Source organism: Pleurodeles waltl, chromosome 8 (genome assembly GCF_031143425.1).
Source record: "Pleurodeles waltl isolate 20211129_DDA chromosome 8, aPleWal1.hap1.20221129, whole genome shotgun sequence".
In the NCBI taxonomy this organism is placed as follows: domain Eukaryota; kingdom Metazoa; phylum Chordata; class Amphibia; order Caudata; family Salamandridae; genus Pleurodeles; species Pleurodeles waltl.
Genome location: NC_090447.1, coordinates 187,048,671 through 187,076,375, shown reverse-complemented (window position 1 = coordinate 187,076,375; position 27,705 = coordinate 187,048,671). Strand labels below are relative to the sequence as shown.

Genomic DNA, 27,705 nt, shown 5'->3' with positions numbered 1-27,705 from the left:
TACTGGCCTCAGAGTGACAAAGGCACTCTCCCCATGGGGCCAGCAACATGTCTCTAGTGTGGCAGGCTGCTGGAACCAGTCAGCCTACACAGATAGTCGGTTAAGTTTCAGGGGGCACCTCTAAGGTGCCCTCTGGGGTGTATTTTACAATAAAATGTACACTGGCATCAGTGTGCATTTATTGTGCTGAGAAGTTTGATACCAAACTTCCCAGTTTTCAGTGTAGCCATTATGGTGCTGTGGAGTTCGTGTAAAACAGACTCCCAGACCATATACTCTTATGGCTACCCTGCACTTACAATGTCTAAGGTATTGCTTAGACACTGTAGGGGCACAGTGCTCATGCACTGGTGCCCCTCACCTATGGTATAGTGCACCCGGCCTTAGGGCTGTAAGGCCTACTAGAGGGGTGACTTATCTATACCTGCATAGGCAGTGAGAGGCTGGCATGGCACCCTGAGGGGAGTGCCATGTCGACTTACTCGTTTGCTTGCCAGCTTGTGTGTGCTGGTGAGAACAAGTGTGTCTGTACTGAGTGAGGGGTCTCCAGGGTGGCATACGACATGCTGCAGCCCTTAGAGACCTTCCCTGGCATCAGGGCCCTTGGTACCAGAGGTACCAGTTACAAGGGACTTATCTGGATGCCAGGGTGTGCCAATTGTGGAATCAAAAGTACAGGTTAGGGAAAGAACACTGGTGCTGGGGCCTGGTTAGCAGGCCTCAGCACACTTTCAATTCAAAACATAGCATCAGCAAAGGCAAAAAGTCAGGGGGTAACCATGCCAAGGAGGCATTTCCTTACAAGTAGTGTTAAGCATTTGTTGTACATACACACAGGCAATAAATGAGGAACACACACTCAGAGACAAATCCAGCCAATAGGTTTTGTTATAGAAAAATATATTTTCTTAGTTAATTTTAAGAACCACAGGTTCAAATTCTACATGTAATATCTCATTTGAAAGGTATTGCAGGTAAGTACTTTAGGAAGTTTGAATGATTACAGTAGCATATATACTTTTCACATAAAACACATTTAGCTGTTTTAAAAGTGGACACAGTGCAATTTTCACAGTTCCTGGGGAAGGTAAAGTATTGTTAGGTTTTGCAGGTAAGTACACCACTTACGGGGTTAAGATTGGGGTCCAAGGTAGCCCACCGTTGGGGGTTCAGAGCAACCCCAAAGTCACCACACCAGCAGCTCAGGGCCGGTCAGGTGCAAAGGTCAAAGAGGTGCCCAAAACACATAGGCTTCAATGGAGAGAAGGGGGTGCCCCGGTTCCGGTCTGCCAGCAGGTAAGTACCCGCGTCTTCGGAGGGCAGACCAGGGGTTTTTTTTAGGGCACCGGGGGACGGGACACAGGTCCACACAAAAAGTACACCCTCAGCAGCGCGGGGGCGGCCGGGTGCAGTGTGCAAACAAGCGTCAGGTTTAGAATGGGAGTCAATGGGAGACCAAGGGGTCTCTTCAGCGTCGTAGGAAGGCAAGGGGGGGGCTCCTGAGGTAGCCAGCATCTGGGCAAGGGAGAGGGCCTCCTGGGGGTCACTCCTGCACTGGAGTTCCGATCCTTCAGGTGCTGGGGGCTGCGGGTGCAGGGTCTTTTCCAGCCGTCTGGATTTTAGAGTCAGGCAGTCGCGGTCAGGGGGAGCCTCGGGATTCCCTCTGCAGGCGTCGCTGTGGGGGCTCAGGGGGGACAACTTTGGTTACTCACGGTCTCGGAGTCGCCGGAGGGTCCTCCCTGAGGTGTTGGTTCTCCACCAGTCGAGTCGGGGTCACCGGGTGCAGTGTTGCAAGTCTCACGCTTCTTGCGGGGATTGCAGGGGTGTAGGAAGTTGGCTCTGTATGTGCTATTTCAAAGTAAGGAATAGCATGCACAGAGTCCAAGGGTTCCCCTTAGAGGTAAAATAGTGGTAAAAATAGATAATACTAATGCTCTATTTTGTGGTAGTGTGGTCGAGCAGTAGGCTTATCCAAGGAGTAGTGTTAAGCATTTGTTGTACATACGCATAGACAATAAATGAGGTACACACACTCAGAGACAAATCCAGCCAATAGGTTTTGTTATAGAAAAATATCTTTTCTTAGTTTATTTTAAGAACCACAGGTTCAAATTTAACATGTAATATCTTGTTTGAAAGGTATTGCAGGTAAGTACATTAGGAACTTTGAATCATTTCAATTGCATGTATACTTTTCAAGTTATTCACAAATAGCTATTTTAAAAGTGGACACTTAGTGCAATTTTCACAGTTCCTGGGGGAGGTAAGTTTTTGTTAGTTTTACCAGGTAAGTAAGACACTTACAGGGTTCAGTTCTTGGTCCAAGGTAGCCCACCGTTGGGGGTTCAGAGCAACCCCAAAGTTACCACACCAGCAGCTGAGGGCCGGTCAGGTGCAGAGTTCAAAGTGGTGCCCAAAACGCATAGGCTTCAAGGGAGAGAAGGGGGTGCCCCGGTTCCAGTCTGCCAGCAGGTAAGTACCCGCGTCTTTGGAGGGCAGACCAGGGGGGTTTTGTAGGCACCGGGGGGGACACAAGCCCACACAGAAATTTCACCCTCAGCGGCGCGGGGGCGGCCGGGTGCAGTGTTAGAACAAGCGTCGGGTTCGCAATGGAAGTCAATGAGAGATCAAGGGATCTCTTCAGCGCTGCAGGCAGGCAAGGGGGGGCTTCCTTGGGGAAACCTCCACTTGGGCAAGGGCGAGGGACTCCTGGGGGTCACTTCTGCAGTGAAAGTCCGGTCCTTCAGGTCCTGGGGGCTGCGGGTGCAGGGTCTTTTCCAGGCGTCGGGACTTAGGTTTCAGAGAGTCGCGGTCAGGGGAAGCCTCGGGATTCCCTCTGCAGGCGGCGCTGTGGGGGCTCAGGGGGGACAGGTTTTGGTACTCACAGTCGTAGAGTAGTCCGGGGGTCCTCCCTGAGGTGTTGGTTCTCCACCAGCCGAGACGGGGTCGCCGGGTGCAGTGTTGCAAGTCTCACGCTTCTTGCGGGGAGATTGCAAGGTTCTTTAAAGCTGCTCCTTTGGATAAAGTTGCAGTCTTTTTGGAGCAGGTCCGCTGTCCTCGGGAGTTTCTTGTCGTCGTCGAAGCAGGGCAGTCCTCAGAGGATTCAGAGGTCGCTGGTCCCTTTGGAAGGCGTCGCTGGAGCAGAGTTCTTTGGAAGGCAGGAGACAGGCCGGTGAGTTTCTGGAGCCAAGGCAGTTGTTGTCTTCTGGTCTTGCTCTGCAGGGGTTTTCAGCTAGGCAGTCCTCCTTCTTGTTGTTGCAGGAATCTAAATTCTTAGGTTCAGTGAAGCCCTTAAATACTAAATTTAAGGGCGTGTTTAGGTCTGGGGGGTTAGTAGCCAATGGCTACTAGCCCCGAGGGTGAGTACACCCTCTTTGTGCCTCCTCCCAAGGGGAGGGGGTCACATCCCTAATCCTATTGGGGGAATCCTCCATCTGCAAGATGGAGGATTTCTAAAAGTCAGAGTCACCTCAGCTCAGGACACCTTAGGGGCTGTCCTGACTGGCCAGTGACTCCTCCTTGTTTTTCTCATTATCTCTCCTGGACTTGCCGCCAAAAGTGGGGGCTGGGTCCAGGAGGCGGGCATCTCCACTAGCTGGAGTGCCCTGGGGCATTGTAACACGAAGCTTGAGCCTTTGAAGCTCACTGCTAGGTGTTACAGTTCCTGCAGGGGGGAGGTGTGAAGCACCTCCACCCAGAGCAGGCTTTGTTTCTGTCCTCAGAGAGCACAAAGGCTCTCACCGCATGAGGTCAGACACTCGTCTCTCAGCAGCAGGCTGGCACAGACCAGTCAGTCCTGCACTGAACAATTGGGTAAAATACAGGGGGTATCTCTAAGATGCCCTCTGTGTGCATTTTTTAATAAATCCAACACTGGCATCAGTGTGGGTTTATTATTCTGAGAAGTTTGATACTAAACTTCCCAGTATTCAGTGTAGCCATTATGGAGCTGTGGAGTTCGTTTTTGACAGACTCCCAGCCCATATACTCTTATGGCTACCCTGCACTTACAATGTCTAAGGTTTTGCTTAGACACTGTAGGGGCATAGTGCTCATGCACATATGCCCTCACCTGTGGTATAGTGCACCCTGCCTTAGGGCTGTGAGGCCTGCTAGAGGGGTGACTTACCTATGTCACAGGCAGTGTGAGGTTGGCATGGCACCCTGAGGGGAGTGCCATGTCGACTTAGTCATTTTCTCCCCACCAGCACACACAAGCTGGCAAGCAGTGTGTCTGTGCTGAGTGAGGGGTCCCTAGGGTGGCATAAGACATGCTGCAGCCCTTAGAGACCTTCCCTGGCATCAGGGCCCTTGGTACCAGGGGTACCAGTTACAAGGGACTTACCTAGGTGCCAGGGTTGTGCCAATTGTGGAAACAATGGTACATTTTAGGTGAAAGAACACTGGTGCTGGGGCCTGGTTAGCAGGGTCCCAGCATACTTCTCAGTCAAGTCAGCATCAGTATCAGGCAAAATGTGGGGGGTAACTGCAACAGGGAGCCATTTCTTTACAAGGGGTCTTTAAATCTGCTCCTCTGAAACAAAGTTGCAGTCTTTTTGGAACAGGGCAGCTGTCCTCAGGAGTTTCTAGTCTTTCTTGAAGCAAGGCAGTCCTCTGAGGATTCAGAGGTCGCTGGTCCTGGGAAAGCGTCGCTGGAGCAGGTTTCTTTAGAAGGCAGGAGACAGGCCGGTAGGACTGGGGCCAAAGCAGTTGGTGTCTTCTTTCTTCTTCTGCAGGGGTTTTCAGCTCAGCAGTCCTCTCCTTCTTGTAAGTTGCAGGAATCTGAATTCCTAGGTTCAGGGGAGCCCTTAAATACCAAATTTAAGGGCGTGTTTAGGTCTCCCTGAGGGGAGAGGGGCACATCCCTAATCCTATTGGGGGAATCCTCCATCTGCAAGATGGAGGATTTCTAAAAGTCAAAGTCACCTCAGGACACCTTAGGGGCTTTCCTGACTGGCCAGTGACTCCTCCTTGTTTTTCTCATTATCTCTCCAGGACTTGCCGCCAAAAGTGGGGGCTGTGTCCAGGGGCGGGCATCTCCATTAGCTGGAATGCCCTGGGGCTTTGTAACACGAAGCCTGAGCCTTTGAGGCTCACTGCTAGGTGTTACAGTTCCTGCAGGGGGGAAGGTGTGAAGCACCTCCACCCAGAGCAGGCTTTTGTTTCTGTCCTCAGAGAGCACAAAGGCCCTCACCACATTGGGTCAGAAACTCGTCTCTCGGCAGCAGGCTGGCACAGACCAGTCAGTCCTGCACTGAACAATTGGGTAAAATACAGGGGGTATCTCTAAGATGCCCTCTGTGTGCATTTTTTAATAAATCCAACACTGGCATCAGTGTGGGTTTATTATTCTGAGAAGTTTGATACTAAACTTCCCAGTATTCAGTGTAGCCATTATGGAGCTGTGGAGTTCGTTTTTGAAAGACTCCCAGGCCATATACTCTTATGGCTACCCTGCACTTACAATGTCTAAGGTTTTGCTTAGACACTGTAGGGGCATAGTGCTCATGCACCTATGCCCTCACCTGTGGTATAGTGCACCCTGCCTTAGGGCTGTGAGGCCTGCTAGAGGGGTGACTTACCTATGTCACAGGCAGTGTGAGGTTGGCATGGCACCCTGAGGGGAGTGCCATGTCGACTTAGTCATTTTCTCCCCACCAGCACACACAAGCTGGCAAGCAGTGTGTCTGTGCTGAGTGAGGAGTCCCTAGGGTGGCATAAGACATGCTGCAGCCCTTAGAGACCTTCCCTGGCATCAGGGCCCTTGGTACCAGGGGTACCAGTTACAAGGGACTTACCTGGGTGCCAGGGTTGTGCCAATTATGGAGACAATGGCACATTTTAGGTGAAAACACTGGTGCTGGGGCCTGGTTAGCAGGGTCCCAGCACACTTCTCAGTCAAGTCAGCATCAGTATCAGGCAAAAAGTGGGGGGTAACTGCAACAGGGAGCCATTTCTTTACAATAGCCCATTATGTCCTGTTTGGGAGGCTTGAGAGGTTGCTCCCAGCCTTCTTTCACAAGAGCAAGGGGATCCCTAACAGGGTGTCCAAACCGAAGCTCAAAGGGGCTGTAGCCCACTCCCTTCTGAGGAACCTCCCTATAGGCAAAGAGGAGGCAAAGTAACAGGACATCACTCCACCTTCTGAGTTTCTCTGAGTCCCATTAATATGCCTCTGAGGGTTTTGTTAAACCTCTCAACTAATCCACTGGTTTGAGGATGGTAAAGAGTGGTGAATTTATAAGTGACACCACACTCCTTCCAGAAGACTTTAAGGCAAGCAGATATGAAGTTTGCACCTCTGTCTGATACCACCTCTTTAGGAATACCCACCTTTGAGAAAATTCCCATGAGGGCTTTGGCCTCTGCAGGAGCTGTTGTGGTCCTAAGAAGAATGAGCTCTGAATACCTAGTGGCATGGTCCACCACCAGTATAAATATTTCCAGAGGTTCTTGGAGGGCCCAGGAGCACGAAAATATCCACCACAACCCTGTCAAAGGGCACCCCAACTACAGGTAGTGGAATTAAAAGGGCCTTTGGAGTGCTACCTGTCTTGCCACTGCCTTGGCAAGTGACACAGGAGCGACAAAACCTCTTGGTGTCTTCAGACATGTGGGGCCAGTGAAAATGAGGGCCAAGCCTGTCCCAAGTCTTGCTTTGCCCGAAGCAGCCTGCAAGGGGGATGTCATGTCTTGGAATTAACTGCCACTCCTTAAACTTCAGAGGGATAACCAGTCTTCTAGTGGCACCATATTTTGCGTCCCTTGCTTCTGAGTAAAGGAGGCTGTTATCTCAGTACACCTTATGGATGCAACTGGCATCCCCTGCCTCTTGTGCTGCAGAGCGCTGCCTTAAGCTCTCCATTGTGGGACAGGTTTTCCATTCCATACTGAGTTCCTCTCTGATAGCCCCCCGCACCCAAGAGCTCAACTGTGTCAGCTTTGAGCTCCTCTGGTGTAAATGCCACCCAAGGAGTAGATTCTTCTCCCTCAGGTGTTGAATCTTCCCTCGAAGCTGGAGTAGGGGGTAACCTTTTATCCTGTCTGCTCTTCTTTTTAGGAGCCTCCTGGGCCACTGTTCCAGTCGCCAGGGCTTCCTCTTCTCTTTGCTTCTTGGCCCGTGTTCTGGTAAGGGCAAAGGTATACACAGGGATGCCCAGCATTGTTGCATGGGCCTCCAATTCCACTTCAGCCCAAGCCGTAAGTCTCCAAGTCATTACCTAGCAGGCATTCTACAGGTAGATCAGCTAAAGTCAATAACTGCCATGTGGTGGCACAAAGTAATCAGTCACTTGTTACATGTGACTAAGTAGGTGTTGCTCGGGAGACACCAATTCTTCAGTCACCACAGTGACCCTGTAGGCCTCAGCCACAACAGCATTTATCAAGGGATTCTGCCTGTACTTATCCATATTAAGGGGACAGGCAGCTAGGGTGGCAAAGTCAATGCCCCCATCAGAGACCCACACAGACTCAGTGGCCTCTATGAGAAGCCCATGTACCACTACAATCCCAAAGGTGAGCCCAGCTACACTTATGGACTGACTACTATTATTATTAACACTACTATTGCTAGGGGCACAAGAGGTAGAAGTGGTATTAGTAGTGGTAGGGGGCTTGGTGTATTTCTTTGGACAGAAGATGTCCCCTGCCCTATGGCCTTTATTTTACATATGTAGCACCAAGGTTTGTTTTAAAGCTTGAGGAAGAGGATTTATTCTCACCCCAAGAGGAGTTTTGTGGGCCCGACGAAGCCTCTTTAGCTTTATCTTTGTCCCACCCTTATCCTGATGCTTACCTGCTTCTTTCTTTTTGTGGACACCCCGTGTGACTTTTTCTACTCACCCTGGACCCACTTGTCTGCCGACTTTCCCAGTTCTTGGATAGAGGACAGATCAGAGTCCACCAGCTATTGATGCAGTTGACCAGATATACAGCTATTCAAAATGTGCTCTCTTAGAATCAAATTGTATAAGCCCTGATAATCACTCACTTTGTTCCCATGCAACCAGCCTTCCAGCGCTCTAACTGAACAGTCTACAAAATCTGCCTAATCTGGAGGACTTCTTTTTGGTTTCCCTGAACTTAATTCTGGGCATTTTTGAGTGCTGTATAATTGTCTGCATTGTCCTCTCTGACAGTGAGGAGTTTGTCTCTGCTTTTGTTAGAGAAGGTGAGTCACCGTCTGTCTTTAGTGGACATTCTGTACTTTACAGGCCCTCTCCAAAGCAGTAAACCATTTGTAAATATCATAACCTACATTGTAAGGTGGGACTATCTTGCTCAGGGTCCTAGAATCACAGGGGTCCTCCATGACACTGATGTCGCTTAAGGTAAGAGTGCTGCCAACATGGGGAGTTAACCACAATACCTGTCTCTCCCTTTTCCACTGCGAATGCCTCCCTATCTAGGGCCAGCCTCAGTTTCTTAAGCTCCTTACCTAAGGAAACTTCCCCTGAAGTGGAGCAGTGGGTCCCCTCGTACTGAGGATACAGGGGTATTGACAGAGGGGAACATATCCCTCCTCCTGGGGACTCTCTGGACCAACCTTCTAGGATTAAAGGTGGGCCTACTGACATGACCCCTCCCCCCCCTTCGCTACCTGCAGTACTCCCAACGGGCTGTGGTATTCCCCAGGTTCTACCTGCCAGTGGGAAGTTGGCTCTGTATATACTATCTCAAAGTGAGAGATAGTGTGCACAGAGTACAAGGGTTCCCCTTAAAGGTTGACAGTGGCAAAATTAGATAATACTAATGCTCTATTTTGTGGTAGTGTGGTCGAGCAGTAGGCTTATCAGAGGGTGGTATTAAGCATTTGTTGCACACACACAGGCAATACATGAGGAACACACACTCAAAGGCTTTACTCCAGGCCAATAGTTTTATTTTGGAACCACAAGATCCAAGATTTGAGGTAAGTACATAAAATGCAAAGTACTTCACACAGGTAAGTATAGAAATTTAATTTAAAACAGTAGTACACACAGTTTTGGTTAAAATGGCAATAAGCTATTTTAAAAATGGACATAGTGCAAGAATCAACAGTTCCTGGGGGAGGTAAGTTTGGTTAGGTTCCTCAGGTAAGTAAACCACTTACAAAGTCAGTCTCCTGGGCATAGGCAGCCCACCGCTGGGGGTTCAAGGCAACCCCAAAGCCACGGCACCAGCAACACAGGGTCAGTCAGGTGCAGAGGTCAAAGGAGGGCCCAAAACACATAGGCGTCTATGAAGAACAGTCCTAGTCTGCCTATGAGTAAGTACCTGTGTTCTCGGGGAGAAGGCCAGGGGGGTTTTGTAGTGCACTGGGAATTGGGGGGCACTCCTGGCGGGAAGAGAGTCTCTTTAAAGTTGTTTCAAAGTTGTTGCAGTGCCGCTGTTCTCTGGAGTCTCTTGGTCCTTTAGGTGCAGGCAGTCCTCCGAGGTCACTGGTCCCACTGGATGAGTCGCTATGCAGGTTCTTTGAGTCTGGAGACAGGCCGGTAGGGCTGGGGCCAAGTCAGTTGGTGTATCCGTCTTCTCTGTGGGGCTTTAAGGTCAGCAGTCCTCCTTTCTTCAGGCTGCAGGAATCTGAATTCCTGGGCTCGGCCGTAAGTACTACATTTAGGGGTGTGTTTAAGTCTGGAGGGCAGTAGCCAATGGCAACTATCCTTGAGGGTGGCTACACCCTCGAGGGCAGTAGCCAATGGCAACTATCCTTGAGGGTGGCTACACCCTCCCTGTGCCTCCTCCCTGAGGGGAGGGGGGCACATCCCTATTCCTATTGGGGGAATCCTCCAAAACCAAGATGGGGGATTTCTAAAAGCAGGGGTCATCTCAGCTCAGGACACCTTAGGGGCTGTCCTGACTGGTGGGTGACTCCTCCTAGTTTTTCTCATTATCTCCTCCGGACTTGCTGCCAAAAGTGGGGGCTGTGTCCTGAGCGGCAGGCATCTCCACTAGCTGGGATGTCCTGAGGTGCGGAAGCAACAGGCAGGAGCCTTTGAGGCTCACCACCAGGTGTTACAGTTCCTGCAGGGGGAGGTGAGAAGCACCTCCAACCAGTGCAGGCTTTGTTCCTGGCCACAGAGTGACAAAGGTACTCACCCCATGTGGCCAGAAACTCGTCTGGTTGTGGCAGGCTGGCAGAAACTGGTCAGCCTAGCACTAGGAGTCAGACTGGTGTACATGAGGCATCTCTAAGATGCCCTCTGTGTGCATTCTTCAAATATCCCACACTGGCATCAGTGTGCATTTGTTTGATACTAAACTTCCCAGATTTCAGTGTAGCCATTATGGAACTGTGGAGTTCGTAATTGACAGACTCCCAGACTATATACTCTTTATGGCTACCCTGCACTTACAATGTCTAAGGTTTTGCTTAGACACTGTAGGGGCATAGCGCTCATGCACATATGCCCTCACCTGTGGTATAGTGCACCCTGCCTTAGGGCTGTAAGGCCTGCTAGAGGGGTGATTTACCTATGCCACAGGCAGTGTGAGGTTGGCATGGCACCCTGAGGGGAGTGCCATGTCGACTTAGTCATTTTCTCCCCACCAACACACACAAGCTGGCAAGCAGTGTGTCTGTGCTGAGTGAGGGATCCCTAGGGTGGCATAAGACATGCTGCAGCCCTTAGAGACCTTCCCTGGCATCAGGGCCCTTGGTACCAGGGGTACCAGTTACAAGGGACTTACCAGGGTGCCAGGGTTGTGCCAATTGTGGAGACAATGGTACATTTTAGGTGAAAGAACATTGGTGCTCGGGCCTGGTTAGCAGGGTCCCAGCACACTTCTCAGTCAAGTCAGCATCAGTATCAAGCAAAAAGTGGGGGGTAACAGCAACAGGGAGCCATTTCCTTACAACTCAACATTAAAATATACAAAGTCGGAGACTTTGAATCCTGATAGCACAATTATAAATTATGCTTCAGTGAGGACAGGCCAATGTTATACACAGGTTTTATCTTGCAGACGTGCTTCAGTAGCGTTTAACATGTCTTAAACAATGTTCTCAGACTTACAAGGCAGAAAATCAGCCTGTGCTTTGGAATACCAATATATCAACTTAGTAAACAAAACTGGCTCTTTAGTACTACAACGGAACACTGTTGTTTTGACTAAGCAAGGGCTGATATATTGTACCGGCCCCCATAGAAAACAGATGACAATTTTCTGGCACTTCAAGTGATTGACTAAAATGCACCAAAAGGGTGGGTCAAGTTACTGATGCGTTATGAAAACAGTTTGTGGGCAAAGACTTGTATGAAATCAGAAGTTGCCAAAATAGGACCATGAAGGTCTGATTCATGCCATACTGTCAGATTACTCAATTAAAATACATCTGGGTAGAGTAAATTTATCCTGAAAATTTGGATATAGGTCTGGATATAGGTCTGCTCAACCTATGATGGACATCTCTTACTTTGACACTCATTCACAGATATAAAAAAAATGATTGAAAAAAACAATCAACTCACGGGCTGCTGTGGTTTTTCTATTTGTGGCTCTGATTGTGTGGCTTCAAAAGGCAGCGTTACTGGTGGTGTTGGAGGTACCAAAGGTGGCGGTGGAACCACCATAGGTTGCACCATGGAAGCAAACTGGGGTGGTGGAATATGCCCATAACCTGGCATCTGTCCATTCGGAGGAAGAGGAACCTTCAAAAGAAATAAGTGAATTCATTTCAGTAATTAGTTCATGCTATAAATTTTTACTTACTACCAGTGAAACAGATAATCATGCTCCTTACAAATTATAATACAAAAGATGGTTCCACATTAAGCTGAAAAGGTGGTCAAAAGATTCAATTATCGTAAATATCAGCTTTAAGGTAAACTGCAGTGTGGGCAAATGGGAGTGTGGGATCTATGGATAAGGAGAAGCAATCTTCCATCTGCAAAGATTTTATCTCCCTTAAGATATATTCTTATGAAATTAAAGTTTCATTGAAAGAGAGGTTCTCTGCGATGCTTGTAAAGGGTGAGGCATTGCCATGAATATTTTTCTGACTTGGTTTTAGCTTTTTCGAATCTGGTAGGCAAAAACAACAGAAGAGCCCAATGCAGGTGCTTACCATTAAATCAAAAGACATTCAGGAGCACAACATAATGATGCTGACAAAAGGTGTACACAAAGTGTAAATCCAACTGTAGAGGAGAATGGTTGTTGCTCCTATAAACTAGGCTCTGAGGCAGTTGATGGTTTATGTAGTGTGATTAACATACGTGATCAGGGAGTAGTACAGAACAGCTAGTCATCGCTTTGTATAAAACGTCTGGTAGCCCTGCAGCTGTTGTCCCCAGGACAACTGGCTACCCTACTGCTACAAAGCGTGAAGGACTCCCAGGAATAAGAAACAAAGGGAACTGTTGGTGGGAGGATTACTACCACAGTGGACATTGATGACCAAATTCAAAGAGACTACAGCTTCAGTGATGCAAATGGTGATCACACCTTAGTCACCCGTTACTTAGTGTAAGCAGACAGCCTGACATCTCCAGGGAGCAGAAAACCCATTGTAGAACCTGTAAGGAAATGCCTCCTTGGCATGGTTACCCTGTAAAGAAATGGCTCCCTGTTGCAGTTACCCCCCACTTTTTGCCTGATACTGATGCTGACTTGACTGAGAAGTGTGCTAGGACCCTGCTAACCAGGCCCCAGCACCAGTGTTCTTTCACCTAAAATATACCATTGTTTCCACAATTGGCACAACCCTGGCACCTAGGTAAGCCCCTTGTAACTGGTACCCCTGGTACCAAGGGCCCTGATGCCAGGGAAGGTCTCTAAGGGCTGCAGCATGTCTTATGCCACCATAGGGACCTCTCACTCAGCACAGACACACTGCTTGCCAGCTTGTGTGTGCTGGTGGGGAGAAAATGACTAAGTCGACATGGCACTCCCCTCAGGGTGCCATGCCAACCTCACACTGCCTGTGGCATAGGTAAGTCACCCATCTAGCAGGCCTTACAGCCCTAAGGCAGGGTGCACTATACCACAGGTGAGGGCATAGGTGCATGAGCACTATGCCCCTACAGTGTCTAAGCAAAACCTTAGACATTGTAAGTGCAGGGTAGCCATAAGAGTATATGGGCTGGGAGTCTGTCAAAAACGAACTCCACAGCTCCATAATGGCTACACTGAATACTGGGAAGTTTAGTATCAAACTTCTCAGAATAATAAACCCACACTGATGCCAGTGTTGGATTTATTAAAAAAGGCACACAGAGGGCATCTTAGAGATACCCCCTGTATTTTACCCAATTGTTCAGTGCAGGACTGACTGGTCTCTGCCAGCCTGCTGCTGAGAGACGAGTTTCTGACCCCATGCGGTGAGAGCCTTTGTGCTCTCTGAGGACAGAAACAAAGCCTGCTCTGGGAGGAGGTGCTTCACACCTCCCCCCTGCAGGAACTGTAACACCTAGCAGTGAGCTTCAAAGGATCAAGCTTTGTGTTACAATGCCCCAGGGCACTCCAGCTAGTGGAGATGCCCGCCCCCTGGACCCAGCCCCCACTTTTGGCAGCAAGTCCAGGAGAGATAATGAGAAAAACAAGGAGGAGTCACTGGCCAGTCAGGACAGCCCCTAGGGTGTCCTGAGCTGAGGTGACACTGACTTTTAGAAATCCTCCATCTTGTAGAAGGATTCCCCCAATAGGGATAGGAATGTGACCCCCTCCCCTTGGGAGGAGGCACAAAGAGGGTGTACCCACCCTCAGGGCTAGTAGCCATTGGCTACTAACCCCCCAGACCTAAACACGCCCTTAAATTTAGTATTTAGGGGCTTCCCTGAACCTAACTGTAGGAAGTTGGCTCTGTATGTGCTATTTCAAAGTAAGGAATAGCATGCACAGAGTCCAAGGGTTCCCCTTAGAGGTAAAATAGTGGTAAAAATAGATAATACTAATGCTCTATTTTGTGGTAGTGTGGTCGAGCAGTAGGCTTATCCAAGGAGTAGTGTTAAGCATTTGTTGTACATACACATAGACAATAAATGAGGTACACACACTCAGAGACAAATCCAGCCAATAGGTTTTTGTATAGAAAAATATCTTTTCTTAGTTTATTTTAAGAACCACAGGTTCAAATTCTACATGTAATATCTCATTCGAAAGGTATTGCAGGTAAGTACTTTAGGAACTTCAAATCATCAAAATTGCATGTATACTTTTCAAGTTATTCACAAATAGCTACTTTAAAAGTGGACACTTAGTGCAATTTTCACAGTTCCTGGGGGAGGTAAGTAGTTGTTAGGTTAACCAGGTAAGTAAGACACTTACAGGGCTTAGTTCTTGGTCCAAGGTAGCCCACCGTTGGGGGTTCAGAGCAACCCCAAAGTCACCACACCAGCAGCTCAGGGCCGGTCAGGTGCAGAGTTCAAAGTGGTGCCCAAAACGCATAGGCTAGAATGGAGAGAAGGGGGTGCCCCGGTTCCGGTCTGCTTGCAGGTAAGTACCCGCGTCTTCGGAGGGCAGACCAGGGGGGTTTTGTAGGGCACCGGGGGGGACACAAGCCCACACAGAAATTTCACCCTCAGCGGCGCGGGGGCGGCCGGGTGCAGTGTAGAAACAAGCGTCGGGTTCGCAATGTTAGTCTATGAGAGATCTCGGGATCTCTTCAGCGCTGCAGGCAGGCAAGGGGGGGATTCCTCGGGGAAACCTCCACTTGGACAAGGGAGAGGGACTCCTGGGGGTCACTTCTCCAGTGAGAGTCCGGGCCTTCAGGTCCTGGGGGCTGCGGGTGCAGGGTCTCTCCCAGGCGTCGGGACTTTAGGTTCAAAGAGTTGCGGTCAGGGGAAGCCTCGGGATTCCCTCTGCAGGCGGCGCTGTGGGGGCTCAGGGGGGACAGGTTTTGGTACTCACAGTATCAGAGTAGTCCTGGGGTCCCTCCTGAGGTGTCGGATCTCCACCAGCCGAGTCGGGGTCGCCGGGTGCAGTGTTGCAAGTCTCACGCTTCTTGCGGGGAGCTTGCAGGGTTCTTTAAAGCTGCTGGAAACAAAGTTGCAGCTTTTCTTGGAGCAGGTCCGCTGTCCTCAGGAGTTTCTTGTCTTTTCGAAGCAGGGGCAGTCCTCAGAGGATGTCGAGGTCGCTGGTCCCTTTGGAAGGCGTCGCTGGAGCAGGATCTTTGGAAGGCAGGAGACAGGCCGGTGAGTTTCTGGAGCCAAGGCAGTTGTCGTCTTCTGGTCTTCCGCTGCAGGGGTTTTCAGCTGGGCAGTCCTTCTTCTTGTAGTTGCAGGAATCTAATTTTCTAGGGTTCAGGGTAGCCCTTAAATACTAAATTTAAGGGCGTGTTTAGGTCTGGGGGGTTAGTAGCCAATGGCTACTAGCCCTGAGGGTGGGTACACCCTCTTTGTGCCTCCTCCCAAGGGGAGGGGGTCACAATCCTAACCCTATTGGGGGAATCCTCCATCTGCAAGATGGAGGATTTCTAAAAGTTAGAGTCACTTCAGCTCAGGACACCTTAGGGGCTGTCCTGACTGGCCAGTCACTCCTCCTTGTTTTTCTCATTATTTTCTCCGGCCTTGCCGCCAAAAGTGGGGCCTGGCCGGAGGGGGCGGGCAACTCCACTAGCTGGAGTGTCCTGCTGGGTTGGCACAAAGGAGGTGAGCCTTTGAGGCTCACCGCCAGGTGTGACAATTCCTGCCTGGGGGAGGTGTTAGCATCTCCACCCAGTGCAGGCTTTGTTACTGGCCTCAGAGTGACAAAGGCACTCTCCCCATGGGGCCAGCAACATGTCTCGGTTTGTGGCAGGCTGCTAAAACTAGTCAGCCTACACAGATAGTCGGTTAAGTTTCAGGGGGCACCTCTAAGGTGCCCTCTGTGGTGTATTTTACAATAAAATGTACACTGGCATCAGTGTGCATTTATTGTGCTGAGAAGTTTGATACCAAACTTCCCAGTTTTCAGTGTAGCCATTATGGTGCTGTGGAGTTCGTGTTTGACAGACTCCCAGACCATATACTCTTATGGCTACCCTGCACTTACAATGTCTAAGGTTTTGTTTAGACACTGTAGGGGTACCATGCTCATGCACTGGTACCCTCACCTATGGTATAGTGCACCCTGCCTTAGGGCTGTAAGGCCTGCTAGAGGGGTGTCTTACCTATACTGCATAGGCAGTGAGAGGCTGGCATGGCACCCTGAGGGGAGTGCCATGTCGACTTACTCGTTTTGTCCTCACTAGCACACACAAGCTGGCAAGCAGTGTGTCTGTGCTGAGTGAGAGGTCTCCAGGGTGGCATAATACATGCTGCAGCCCTTAGAGACCTTCCTTGGCATCAGGGCCCTTGGTACTAGAAGTACCAGTTACAAGGGACTTATCTGAATGCCAGGGTGTGCCAATTGTGGATACAATGGTACATTTTAGGTGAAGGAACACTGGTGCTGGGGCCTGGTTAGCAGGGTCCCAGCACACTTCTCAGTCAAGTCAGCATCAGTATCAGGCAAAAAGTGGGGGGGTAACTGCAACAGGGAGCCATTTCTTTACACAAGCCCCCCCCCCAGCCCACAGGCCAGGAGACTCAGCCCAAGCTGGGAGAGTCTTCCTAGTCTGTCAGGCGAGGAAGAGTAGGAGAAATAGGCTGGTTAGTTGCAGGGCCTACTCTGCCTTACATCCTTCTGTTCAGGTCATTCCCTTTGGGGAACTGACCCACTTCCACAGTGATAGGACCTAGTCTGAATTGCCTCTTGTCTGCCTCTTCAATGTCTCCACCCATTCTTTTTATTTTGGGTTTAGAGGTATCCACCTCTGCTAATCTTATCTTAGCCAGGGTCATCCCTAGCTTACCCAAAGAGGTTACCCAGAGCTGGAGTAACCCCACCATGACCAACAGGGTCAGGGGGCCTAACTTGCTGTTTGGCATGGGGTCTGACCACCATGCCAAGGATAGTGCAGCCATAAAGGCTAACACCCAGCAGAGGCCACTGACAGCTGTCAGTGCCCAGAACCACACCTTTAGCTCTTCACCTACAAGGGAAGGGGCTAAGTTACAGGCTTCTTTGGGTTCAGGGTGCCTGTCTGCTGTATTAGAGTGGGGGGTTACCACATTTTGTAGTAAACACCCTTCTTCCACTCTTTCTTCTGTTAGCTGAGGAGCCACCCACTCAGGTTTAACAGTTGCCTGACTAGCCAGGACTTCTTGTGGGTCAGGTTGGATTTTATCAGGGCCATTTTTGGAGTTCTCCCCTACTGGAGCAGAATCTCCCTGGCTTGCTGTAACCTTGGCTAAAGGTTGTCCACCCTTCCTACTCTGTTTTCTTTTCTTCTTCTTCTGGGGCCTGCTTGCATTTACTGCAGAGGCAGGACTTCCAGAATCCTTGGGAGAGGACTGGCACTGGACCAGTTCCTCTCTTGGGCTCTGACTAACCTCTGGGTAGTCATTTCCAAGGAGACAATCAAGGGGGAGGTCTGTACTGACTACTACCCTTCTCCAGCTAAGAGTGCCACCCACTTCTATGGGTACTAAAGCCACAGGCCTCTTAGTGACCCTGTCTAGGCTAACTCTTACCCTGGCAGTCTCACCTGGGATGTACTGGTTTGAGAGCACCAGCCTGTCATGCACAATAGTGTGACTGGCACAAGTGTCTCTCAGGGCAGTGGTTGGGATTCCATTCACCAGTAGGTGGTGGAAGTGTCTGCTTCCCTCTGGAATCTCCAACTCACCTGTTGGGCCCTGTTTCCAGTTGAAGGCTAGGAAGACCTCCTCATCTGAGGAGTCATCTCCCATGGCTACACTGGTTACCCCAGGAATTTTGTTCTGGGGTTTGTTTTTGGGACAAGAAGTGTCCTTGGTGTGGTGCCCAGACTGTTTACAGTTGTGGCACCAGGCCTTAGTGCCATCCCAGTTCTTACCCTGGTACCCACCTTTGTTTTGGGTTGTGTCTTGGGGCCCACCCACCTGTTCTGGTTTTTGGGGGCCTACAGAGGACTCTTTTTCTTTGTTTCTAGTGTCACCCACTTTTTCCTGGGGAGTTTTTGTAACCCCTTTCTTTTGGTCACCCCCAGTGGAAGTTTTGGTTACTCTAGTCTTGACCCAGTGGTCTGCCTTCTTTCCCAATTCTTGGGGAGAAATTGGACCTAGGTCTACCAGATACTGATGCAACTTTTCATTGAAGCAGTTACTTAAAATGTGTTCTTTCATAAACAAATTATAAAGCCCAACGTAGTCACACACTTCATTTCCAGTTAACCAACCATCCAGTGTTTTTACTGAGTAGTCTACAAAATCAACCCAGGTCTGGCTCGAGGATTTTTGAGCCCCCCTGAATCTAATTCTATACTCCTCAGTGGAGAATCCAAAGCCCTCAATCAGGGTACCCTTCATGAGGTCATAAGATTCTGCATCTTTTCCAGAGAGTGTGAGGAGTCTATCCCTACACTTTCCAGTGAACATTTCCCAAAGGAGAGCACCCCAGTGAGATCTGTTCACTTTTCTGGTTACACAAGCCCTCTCAAAAGCTGTGAACCATTTGGTGATGTCATCACCATCTTCATATTTTGTTACAATCCCTTTGGGGATTTTTAGGATGTCAGGAGAATCTCTGACCCTATTTAAGTTGCTGCCACCATTGATGGGACCTAGGCCCATCTCTTTTCTTTCCCTTTCTATGGCTAGGAGCTGCTTTTCCAAAGCCAATCTTTTGACCATCCTGGCTAACAGGGGGTCATCTTCACTGAGAGCATCCTCAGTGATTTCAGAAATGCTGGACCCTCCTGTGAGGGAAGCAACATTTCTGACTATCATTTTTGGAGACAGGGCTTGAGAGGCCCTGGTCTCCCTATTTAGGACTGGAAGGGGGGAATTGCCCTCCAAGTCACTAATTTCTTCCTCTGTGAAGTCATCCTCAGAGGGGTTGGCTTTTTCAAACTCTGCCAACAGCTCCTGGAGCTGAATTTTGGTAGGTCTGGAGCCAATGGTTATTTTCTTTATATTACAGAGAGACCTTAGCTCCCTCATCTTAAGATGGAGGTAAGGTGTGGTGTCGAGTTCCACCACCTGAATCTCTGTATCAGACATTATTTTGCTAAAAGTTGGAAGACTTTTTAAAGAATCTAAAACTGTTTCTAGAATCTAATTTCAAACCTTTAACAAACTTTTAAACTCTAAAAGACAATGCTAAACAGGGACTTAACACACAAGGCCCTAGCAGGACTTTTAAGAATTTAGAAAAATTTCAAATTGCAAAAATGAATTTCTAATGACAATTTTGGAATTTGTCGTGTGATCAGGTATTGGCTGAGTAGTCCAGCAAATGCAAAGTCTTGTACCCCACCGCTGATCCACCAATGTAGGAAGTTGGCTCTGTATGTGCTATTTCAAAGTAAGGAATAGCATGGACAGAGTCCAAGGGTTCCCCTTAGAGGTAAAATAGTGGTAAAAATAGATAATACTAATGCTCTATTTTGTGGTAGTGTGGTCGAGCAGTAGGCTTATCCAAGGAGTAGTGTTAAGCATTTGTTGTACATACACATAGACAATAAATGAGGTACACACACTCAGAGACAAATCCAGCCAATAGGTTTTTGTATAGAAAAATATCTTTTCTTAGTTTATTTTAAGAACCACAGGTTCAAATTCTACATGTAATATCTCATTCGAAAGGTATTGCAGGTAAGTACTTTAGGAACTTCAAATCATCAAAATTGCATGTATACTTTTCAAGTTATTCACAAATAGCTACTTTAAAAGTGGACACTTAGTGCAATTTTCACAGTTCCTGGGGGAGGTAAGTAGTTGTTAGGTTAACCAGGTAAGTAAGACACTTACAGGGCTTAGTTCTTGGTCCAAGGTAGCCCACCGTTGGGGGTTCAGAGCAACCCCAAAGTCACCACACCAGCAGCTCAGGGCCGGTCAGGTGCAGAGTTCAAAGTGGTGCCCAAAACGCATAGGCTAGAATGGAGAGAAGGGGGTGCCCCGGTTCCGGTCTGCTTGCAGGTAAGTACCCGCGTCTTCGGAGGGCAGACCAGGGGGGTTTTGTAGGGCACCGGGGGGGACACAAGCCCACACAGAAATTTCACCCTCAGCGGCGCGGGGGCGGCCGGGTGCAGTGTAGAAACAAGCGTCGGGTTCGCAATGTTAGTCTATGAGAGATCTCGGGATCTCTTCAGCGCTGCAGGCAGGCAAGGGGGGGATTCCTCGGGGAAACCTCCACTTGGACAAGGGAGAGGGACTCCTGGGGGTCACTTCTCCAGTGAGAGTCCGGGCCTTCAGGTCCTGGGGGCTGCGGGTGCAGGGTCTCTCCCAGGCGTCGGGACTTTAGGTTCAAAGAGTTGCGGTCAGGGGAAGCCTCGGGATTCCCTCTGCAGGCGGCGCTGTGGGGGCTCAGGGGGGACAGGTTTTGGTACTCACAGTATCAGAGTAGTCCTGGGGTCCCTCCTGAGGTGTCGGATCTCCACCAGCCGAGTCGGGGTCGCCGGGTGCAGTGTTGCAAGTCTCACGCTTCTTGCGGGGAGCTTGCAGGGTTCTTTAAAGCTGCTGGAAACAAAGTTGCAGCTTTTCTTGGAGCAGGTCCGCTGTCCTCAGGAGTTTCTTGTCTTTTCGAAGCAGGGGCAGTCCTCAGAGGATGTCGAGGTCGCTGGTCCCTTTGGAAGGCGTCGCTGGAGCAGGATCTTTGGAAGGCAGGAGACAGGCCGGTGAGTTTCTGGAGCCAAGGCAGTTGTCGTCTTCTGGTCTTCCGCTGCAGGGGTTTTCAGCTGGGCAGTCCTTCTTCTTGTAGTTGCAGGAATCTAATTTTCTAGGGTTCAGGGTAGCCCTTAAATACTAAATTTAAGGGCGTGTTTAGGTCTGGGGGGTTAGTAGCCAATGGCTACTAGCCCTGAGGGTGGGTACACCCTCTTTGTGCCTCCTCCCAAGGGGAGGGGGTCACAATCCTAACCCTATTGGGGGAATCCTCCATCTGCAAGATGGAGGATTTCTAAAAGTTAGAGTCACTTCAGCTCAGGACACCTTAGGGGCTGTCCTGACTGGCCAGTCACTCCTCCTTGTTTTTCTCATTATTTTCTCCGGCCTTGCCGCCAAAAGTGGGGCCTGGCCGGAGGGGGCGGGCAACTCCACTAGCTGGAGTGTCCTGCTGGGTTGGCACAAAGGAGGTGAGCCTTTGAGGCTCACCGCCAGGTGTGACAATTCCTGCCTGGGGGAGGTGTTAGCATCTCCACCCAGTGCAGGCTTTGTTACTGGCCTCAGAGTGACAAAGGCACTCTCCCCATGGGGCCAGCAACATGTCTCGGTTTGTGGCAGGCTGCTAAAACTAGTCAGCCTACACAGATAGTCGGTTAAGTTTCAGGGGGCACCTCTAAGGTGCCCTCTGTGGTGTATTTTACAATAAAATGTACACTGGCATCAGTGTGCATTTATTGTGCTGAGAAGTTTGATACCAAACTTCCCAGTTTTCAGTGTAGCCATTATGGTGCTGTGGAGTTCGTGTTTGACAGACTCCCAGACCATATACTCTTATGGCTACCCTGCACTTACAATGTCTAAGGTTTTGTTTAGACACTGTAGGGGTACCATGCTCATGCACTGGTACCCTCACCTATGGTATAGTGCACCCTGCCTTAGGGCTGTAAGGCCTGCTAGAGGGGTGTCTTACCTATACTGCATAGGCAGTGAGAGGCTGGCATGGCACCCTGAGGGGAGTGCCATGTCGACTTACTCGTTTTGTCCTCACTAGCACACACAAGCTGGCAAGCAGTGTGTCTGTGCTGAGTGAGAGGTCTCCAGGGTGGCATAATACATGCTGCAGCCCTTAGAGACCTTCCTTGGCATCAGGGCCCTTGGTACTAGAAGTACCAGTTACAAGGGACTTATCTGAATGCCAGGGTGTGCCAATTGTGGATACAATGGTACATTTTAGGTGAAGGAACACTGGTGCTGGGGCCTGGTTAGCAGGGTCCCAGCACACTTCTCAGTCAAGTCAGCATCAGTATCAGGCAAAAAGTGGGGGGGTAACTGCAACAGGGAGCCATTTCTTTACACTAACAATTTAGATTCCTGCAACTACAAGAAGAAGAGGACTGCTGAGCTGAAAGACCCCTGCAGAAGAAGAAAAGAAGACACCAACTGCTTTGGCCCCAGACCTACCGGCCTGTCACCTGCCTTCCAAAGAAACCTGCTCCAGCGACGCTTTCCAAGGGACCAGCGACCTCTGAATCCTCTGAGGACTGCCCTGCTTCAAGAAAGACAAGAAACTCCAGAGGACAGCGGCACTGCTCCAAAAAGACTGCAACTTTGTTACAAAGGAGCAGATTTAAAGACCCCTGCAAATCCCCGCAAGAAGCGTGAGACTTGCAACACTGCACCCGGCGACCCCGACTCGACTGGTGGAGAACCAACACCTCAGGGAGGACCCTCCGGCAACTCCAAGACCGTGAGTAACCAAAGTTGTCCCCCCTGAGCCCCCACAGCGACGCCTGCAGAGGGAATCCCGAGGCTCCCCCTGACCGCGACTGCCTGACTCCAAGATCCCGACGGCTGGAAAAGACCCTGCACCCGCAGCCCCCAGCACCTGAAGGAACGGAACTTCTGTGCAGGAGTGACCCCCAGGAGGCCCTCTCCCTTGCCCAGGTGGTGGCTACGCCGAGGAGCCCCCCCCCCCCCTTGCCTGCCTGCACTGCTGAAGAGACCCCTTGGTCTCCCATTGAAACTTACAGAGAACCCAACGCTTGTTTACACACTGCACCCGGCCGCCCCCGCGCTGCTGAGGGTGTACTTTTTGTGTGGACTTGTGTCCCCCCCCGGTGCCCTACAAAACCCCCCTGGTCTGCCCTCCGAAGACGCGGGTACTTACCTGCTGGCAGACTGGAACCGGGGCACCCCCTTGTCTCCATTGAAGCCTATGTGTTTTGGGCACCTCTTTGACCTCTGCACCTGACCGGCACCGAGCTGCTGGTGTGGTAACTTTGGGGTTGCTCTGAACCCCCAACGGTGGGCTACTCTGGACCCAAAACTGAGACCTGTAAGTGATTTACTTACCTGCTAAAAATAACAATACTTTACCTCCCCCAAGAACTGTGAAAATTGCACTGTGTCCACTTTTAAAACAGCTATTTGTGTTTTATGTAAAAAGTATAAATGCTACTTGTAGGAAGTTGGCTCTGTATGTGCTATTTCAAAGTAAGGAATAGCATGCACAGAGTCCAAGGGTTCCCCTTAGAGGTAAAATAGTGGTAAAAATAGATAATACTAATGCTCTATTTTGTGGTAGTGTGGTCGAGCAGTAGGCTTATCCAAGGAGTAGTGTTAAGCATTTGTTGCACATACACATAGACAATAAATGAGGTACACACACTCAGAGACAAATCCAGCCAATAGGTTTTTATGTAGAAAAATATCTTTTCTTAGTTTATTTTAAGAACCACAGGTTCAAATTCTACATGTAATATCTCATTCGAAAGGTAATGCAGGTAAGTACTTTAGGAACTTCAAATCATCAAAATTGCATGTATACTTTTCGAGTTATTCACAAATAGCTGTTTTAAAAGTGGACACAGTGCAATTTTCACAGTTCCTAGGGGAGGTAAGTATTTGTTAGGTTAACCAGGTAAGTAAGACACTTACAGGGCTTAGTTCTTGGTCCAAGGTAGCCCACCGTTGGGGGTTCAGAGCAACCCCAAAGTCACCACACCAGCAGCTCAGGGCCGGTCAGATGCAGAGTTCAAAGTGGTGCCCAAAACACATAGGCTAGAATGGAGAGAAGGGGGTGCCCCGGTTCCGGTCTGCTTGCAGGTAAGTACCCGCGTCTTCGGAGGGCAGACCAGGGGGGTTTTGTAGGGCACCGGGGGGGACACAAGCCCACACAGAAATTTCACCCTCAGCGGCGCGGGGGCGGCCGGGTGCAGTGTAGAAACAAGCGTCGGGTTCGCAATGTTAGTCTATGAGAGATCTCGGGATCTCGTCAGCGCTGCAGGCAGGCAAGGGGGGGGTTCCTCGGGGAAACCTCCACTTGGGCAAGGGAGAGGGACTCCTGGGGGTCACTTCTCCAGTGAAAGTCCGGTCCTTCAGGTCCTGGGGGCTGCGGGTGCAGGGTCTCTCCCAGGCGTCGGGACTTAGGATTCAAAGAGTTGCGGTCAGGGGAAGCCTCGGGATTCCCTCTGCAGGCGGCGCTGTGGGGGCTCAGGGGGGACAGGTTTTGGTACTCACAGTATCGGAGTAGTCCTGGGGTCCCTCCTGAGGTGTTGGATCTCCACCAGCCGAGTCGGGGTCGCCGGGTGCAGTGTTGCAAGTCTCACGCTTCTTTCGGGGAGCTTGCAGGGATCTTTAAAGCTTGCTGGAAACAAAGTTGCAGCTTTTCTTGGAGCAGGTCCGCTGTCCTCGGGAGTTTCTTGTCTTTTCGAAGCAGGGGCAGTCCTCAGAGGATGTCGAGGTCGCTGGTCCCTTTGGAAGGCGTCGCTGGAGCAGGATCTTTGGAAGGCAGGAGACAGGCCGGTGAGTTTCTGGAGCCAAGGCAGTTGTCGTCTTCTGGTCTTCCGCTGCAGGGGTTTTCAGCTAGGCAGTCCTTCTTCTTGTAGTTGCAGGAATCTAATTTTCTAGGGTTCAGGGTAGCCCTTAAATACTAAATTTAAGGGCGTGTTTAGGTCTGGGGGGTTAGTAGCCAATGGCTACTAGCCCGGAGGGTGGGTACACCCTCTTTGTGCCTCCTCCCAAGGGGAGGGGGTCACAATCCTAACCCTATTGGGGGATTCCTCCCTCTGCAAGATGGAGGATTTCTAAAAGTCAGAGTCACCTCAGCTCAGGACACCTTAGGGGCTGTCCTGACTGGCCAGTGACTCCTCCTTGTTTTTCTCATTATCTTCTCCGGCCTTGCCGCCAAAAGTGGGGCCTGGCCGGAGGGGGCGGGCAACTCCACTAGCTGGAGTGTCCTGCTGGGTTGGCACAAAGGAGGTGAGCCTTTGAGGCTCACCGCCAGGTGTGACAATTCCTGCCTGGGGGAGGTGTTAGCATCTCCACCCAGTGCAGGCTTTGTTACTGGCCTCAGAGTGACAAAGGCACTCTCCCCATGGGGCCAGCAACATGTCTCGGTTTGTGGCAGGCTGCTAAAACTAGTCAGCCTACACAGACAGTCGGTTAAGTTTCAGGGGGCACCTCTAAGGTGCCCTCTGTGGTGTATTTTACAATAAAATGTACACTGGCATCAGTGTGCATTTATTGTGCTGAGAAGTTTGATACCAAACTTCCCAGTTTTCAGTGTAGCCATTATGGTGCTGTGGAGTTCGTGTAAAACAGACTCCCAGACCATATACTCTTATGGCTACCCTGCACTTACAATGTCTAAGGTTTTGTTTAGACACTGTAGGGGCACAGTGCTCATGCACTGGTACCCTCACCTATGGTATAGTGCACCCTGCCTTAGGGCTGTAAGGCCTGCTAGAGGGGTGTCTTACCTATACTGCATAGGCAGTGAGAGGCTGGCATGGCACCCTGAGGGGAGTGCCATGTCGACTTACTCATTTTGTTCTCACCAGCACACACAAGCTGGCAAGCAGTGTGTCTGTGCTGAGTGAGGGGTCTCTAGGGTGGCATAAGACATGCTGCAGCCCTTAGAGACCTTTCTTGGCATCAGGGCCCTTGGTACTAGAAGTACCAGTTACAAGGGACTTATCTGAATGCCAGGGTGTGCCAATTGTGGATACAATGGTACATTTTAGGTGAAGGAACACTGGTGCTGGGGCCTGGTTAGCAGGATCCCAGCACACTTCTCAGTCAAGTCAGCATCAGTATCAGGCAAAAAGTGGGGGGTAACTGCAACAGGGAGCCATTTCTTTACACTCTTTACTATTTTTATTTTTGGCTGTCTCACCACCTTTCCCCTGGGGAGGTTTTGTGACCCCTTTCTTTTGGTCACCCCCTGTGGAAGTTTTGGACACCCTTGTCTTGACCCAATGGTCCGCCTTCTTTCCCAATTCTTGGGGAGAAATTGGTCCTAGGTCTACCAGATGCTGATGCAGTTTATCATTGAAACAATTACTTAACAGGTGTTCTTTCACAAATAAATTGTACAGCCCATCATAATTACTTACACCACTGCCTTGAATCCAACCATCTAGTGTTTTTACTGAGTAGTCTACAAAGTCAACCCAGGTCTGGCTCGAGGATTTTTGAGCCCCCCTGAATCTAATCCTATACTCCTCAGTGGAGAATCCAAAGCCCTCAATCAGGGTACCCTTCATGAGGTCATAAGATTCTGCATCTTTTCCAGAGAGTGTGAGGAGTCTATCCCTACACTTTCCTGTGAACATTTCCCAAAGGAGAGCACCCCAGTGAGATCTGTTCACTTTTCTGGTTACACAAGCCCTCTCAAAAGCTGTGAACCATTTGGTGATGTCATCACCATCTTCATATTTAGTTACAATCCCTTTAGGGATTTTCAACATCTCAGGAGAATCTCTGACCCTATTTATGTTGCTGCCACCATTGATGGGTCCTAGGCCCATCTCTTGTCTTTCCCTCTCTATGGCTAGGATCTGTCTTTCCAAAGCCAATCTTTTGGCCATCCTGGCTAACTGGATGTCCTCTTCACTGGAGCTATCCTCAGTGATTTCAGAGTTGTTGGTCCCTCCTGTGAGGGAACCAGCATCTCTCACTATTATTTGTGGAGTCAGGGCTTGAGTAGCCCTGCTCTCCCTAAGTAGGACTGGAGGGGGGGAATTTCCCTCCAAGTCACTATCTTCATCCTCTGAGTTGCCACCCTCAGAGGGGTTGGCCTTTTCAAACTCTGCCAAAAGCTCCTGGAGCTGTATTTTGGTAGGTTTGGGGGCCATTGCTATTTTCTTTAGTTTACAGAGTGACCTTAGCTCTCTCATCTGTAGATGGAGGTAAGGTGTGGTGTCGAGTTCCACCACAGCCACATCTGTGCTAGACATTTTGCTTCTAAAAGTTGGAATACATTTTAAGAATCTAAAACTGGTTCTAGAATCTAATTCAAACTTTTACAAACTTTTAAACTCTAAAAGAAATGCTAAACAGGATCTAACACAAGGCCCTAGCAGGTCTTTTAAGAATTTAGAAAACTTTTCAAATTGCAAAAATCAATTTCTAATGACAATTTTGGAATTTGTCGTGTGATCAGGTATTGGCTGAGTAGTCCAGCAAATGCAAAGTCTTGTACCCCACCGCTGATCCACCAATGTAGGAAGTTGGCTCTGTATGTGCTATTTCAAAGTAAGGAATAGCATGCACAGAGTCCAAGGGTTCCCCTTAGAGGTAAAATAGTGGTAAAAAGAGATAATACTAATGCTCTATTTTGTGGTAGTGTGGTCGAGCAGTAGGCTTATCTAAGGAGTAGTGTTAAGCATTTGTTGTACATACACATAGACAATAAATGAGGTACACACACTCAGAGACAAATCCAGCCAATAGGTTTTGTTATAGAAAAATATCTTTTCTTAGTTTATTTTAAGAACCACAGGTTCAAATTTAACATGTAATATCTTGTTTGAAAGGTATTGCAGGTAAGTACATTAGGAACTTTGAATCATTTCAATTGCATGTATACTTTTCAAGTTATTCACAAATAGCTATTTCAAAAGTGGACACTTAGTGCAATTTTCACAGTTCCTGGGGGAGGTAAGTTTTTGTTAGTTTTACCAGGTAAGTAAGACACTTACAGGGTTCAGTTCTTTGTCCAAGGTAGCCCACCGTTGGGGGTTCAGAGCAACCCCAAAGTTACCACACCAGCAGCTCAGGGCCGGTCAGGTGCAGAGTTCAAAGTGGTGCCCAAAACGCATATGCTATAATG

At 49.5% G+C, this 27,705-nt stretch overlaps 1 protein-coding gene across 1 annotated transcript in view; it reads right to left on the bottom strand.

The window, feature by feature from the left end:
• The window catches only part of SCAF4 (SR-related CTD associated factor 4), an 860,634-nt gene that overhangs the window by 573,999 nt on the left and 258,930 nt on the right, over window positions 1-27,705 (bottom strand). The window contains exon 13 of the mRNA XM_069204042.1: window positions 11,457-11,636. Coding sequence (XP_069060143.1) covers window positions 11,457-11,636 — 180 coding nt within the window. The remainder of the gene's footprint in view (window positions 1-11,456; window positions 11,637-27,705) is intronic.